This window comes from Perkinsus marinus (genome assembly GCF_000006405.1).
Source record: "Perkinsus marinus ATCC 50983 genomic scaffold scf_1104296969688, whole genome shotgun sequence".
NCBI lineage: Eukaryota > Perkinsozoa > Perkinsida > Perkinsidae > Perkinsus > Perkinsus marinus.
The window spans coordinates 1-1,188 of NW_003202723.1; the positions used below are offsets into that span (position 1 = coordinate 1).

The 1,188-nt window shown below is 49.8% G+C and overlaps 1 protein-coding gene across 1 annotated transcript; it reads left to right on the forward strand.

The window, feature by feature from the left end:
• Positions 1-59: 59 nt before the first annotated feature.
• Positions 60-647, forward strand: Pmar_PMAR001767 (Thermitase, putative; the record flags this gene model as incomplete). Its single annotated transcript, XM_002767867.1, has 1 exon — positions 60-647. The coding sequence occupies one exon, from the start codon at positions 60-62 to the stop codon at positions 645-647; it is 588 nt and encodes a 195-aa protein (XP_002767913.1).
• Between the last annotated feature and the right edge of the window lie 541 nt (positions 648-1,188).

The following is a 1,188-nucleotide window of genomic DNA, read 5'->3' on the forward strand; positions in this document are numbered from 1 at the left end:
ATCGCATCGGCATCGCAGGGGTGGCGAATGCCAACTTCACAGTACCCTATGTGAAGTTGATGATATTGAAGTTCCTCGGTTCAAATGGACGTGGTTCTATCAGTAACGCAATTAGAGCCCTGAACTACGCGGTTGAGCATGGTGCTAATGTATCCTCTAACTCCTATGGGGGAACATATAAAACTGAAACCGCGAGAGTCGCATTCGAGAATGCCGCGGCTGCTGGACATGCTATCTTTGCCGCTGCTGGAAACTCCGGGAAAAATCTGAAGAGTTGGCCATCCTATCCTTGCGAGTTCGCAGAGAACATCACGGGTATGCTCTGTGTCGCGGCCAGTACTTCCGACCCGGATAGGCCCGCCTCTCTCGCAGACTGGTCGGACGCTGGATCGGTTACTAAGATCGCCGCTCCTGGTGTGTGGATCTATTCGACGTTTCTCGCAGGACAATACAATTATATGAGTGGTACTTCGGCTTCGACGGCTACAGCTGCCGGTGTCGGCGCCTTGATCAGTAGCTTGGGAGAAGCTGGTGGAAACTTAACTGAGGTCCTTCTCAAGTCTAAAACAGCTGGTATTCCCAATAATTTCAACCTTACCGATGTCGGGGAGATTGATGCTCTGGGGGCAGTTGAAATCAGCCGATGACTCATCGGCGATGAGAAGCGGTGGACCTTGATCCGGAGAGTCTCGCCCACCTCTAAAGTCCCTATGATTTCTTTATTGATTCGTATCGTCAAGAAGTTGGCTTCAATCGGCCATCTAGCCGCTTACTGGCATCATCAGCATATCTTTCTAGATCTCGAGTAGATCATGAACTCCGTTAAACCTGTTGTCAGGCCATTCATACCAGGCCCGATTTATCTTGACAAGTCCTTTAGTCACAGTCTCCCTACTTTTCAAGAATAGATTTCAGGATTTTAAAATTGTCCATGTGCGTTGTGTTTGAGATGTACCGTTTTTCGTCATCGAAATCGAGAATGTGATGCTACAGGAGTTGATCGGCAAGTAGGCGTTTTCCGGTAGTGACTCGGGCGAGCGTCCTGAGAGTTGGGAAGGCTCTGACAGAGTATGACGCACGCTTGCGGCGAGAGCTACGAGTCTTGCTGTAATGAATGAAGATTGGCGGCTCCCATACCCTTCTTTACGCCCTGCAAGCCAGGGGCCTATATCACAAGCGTCCTTAGAT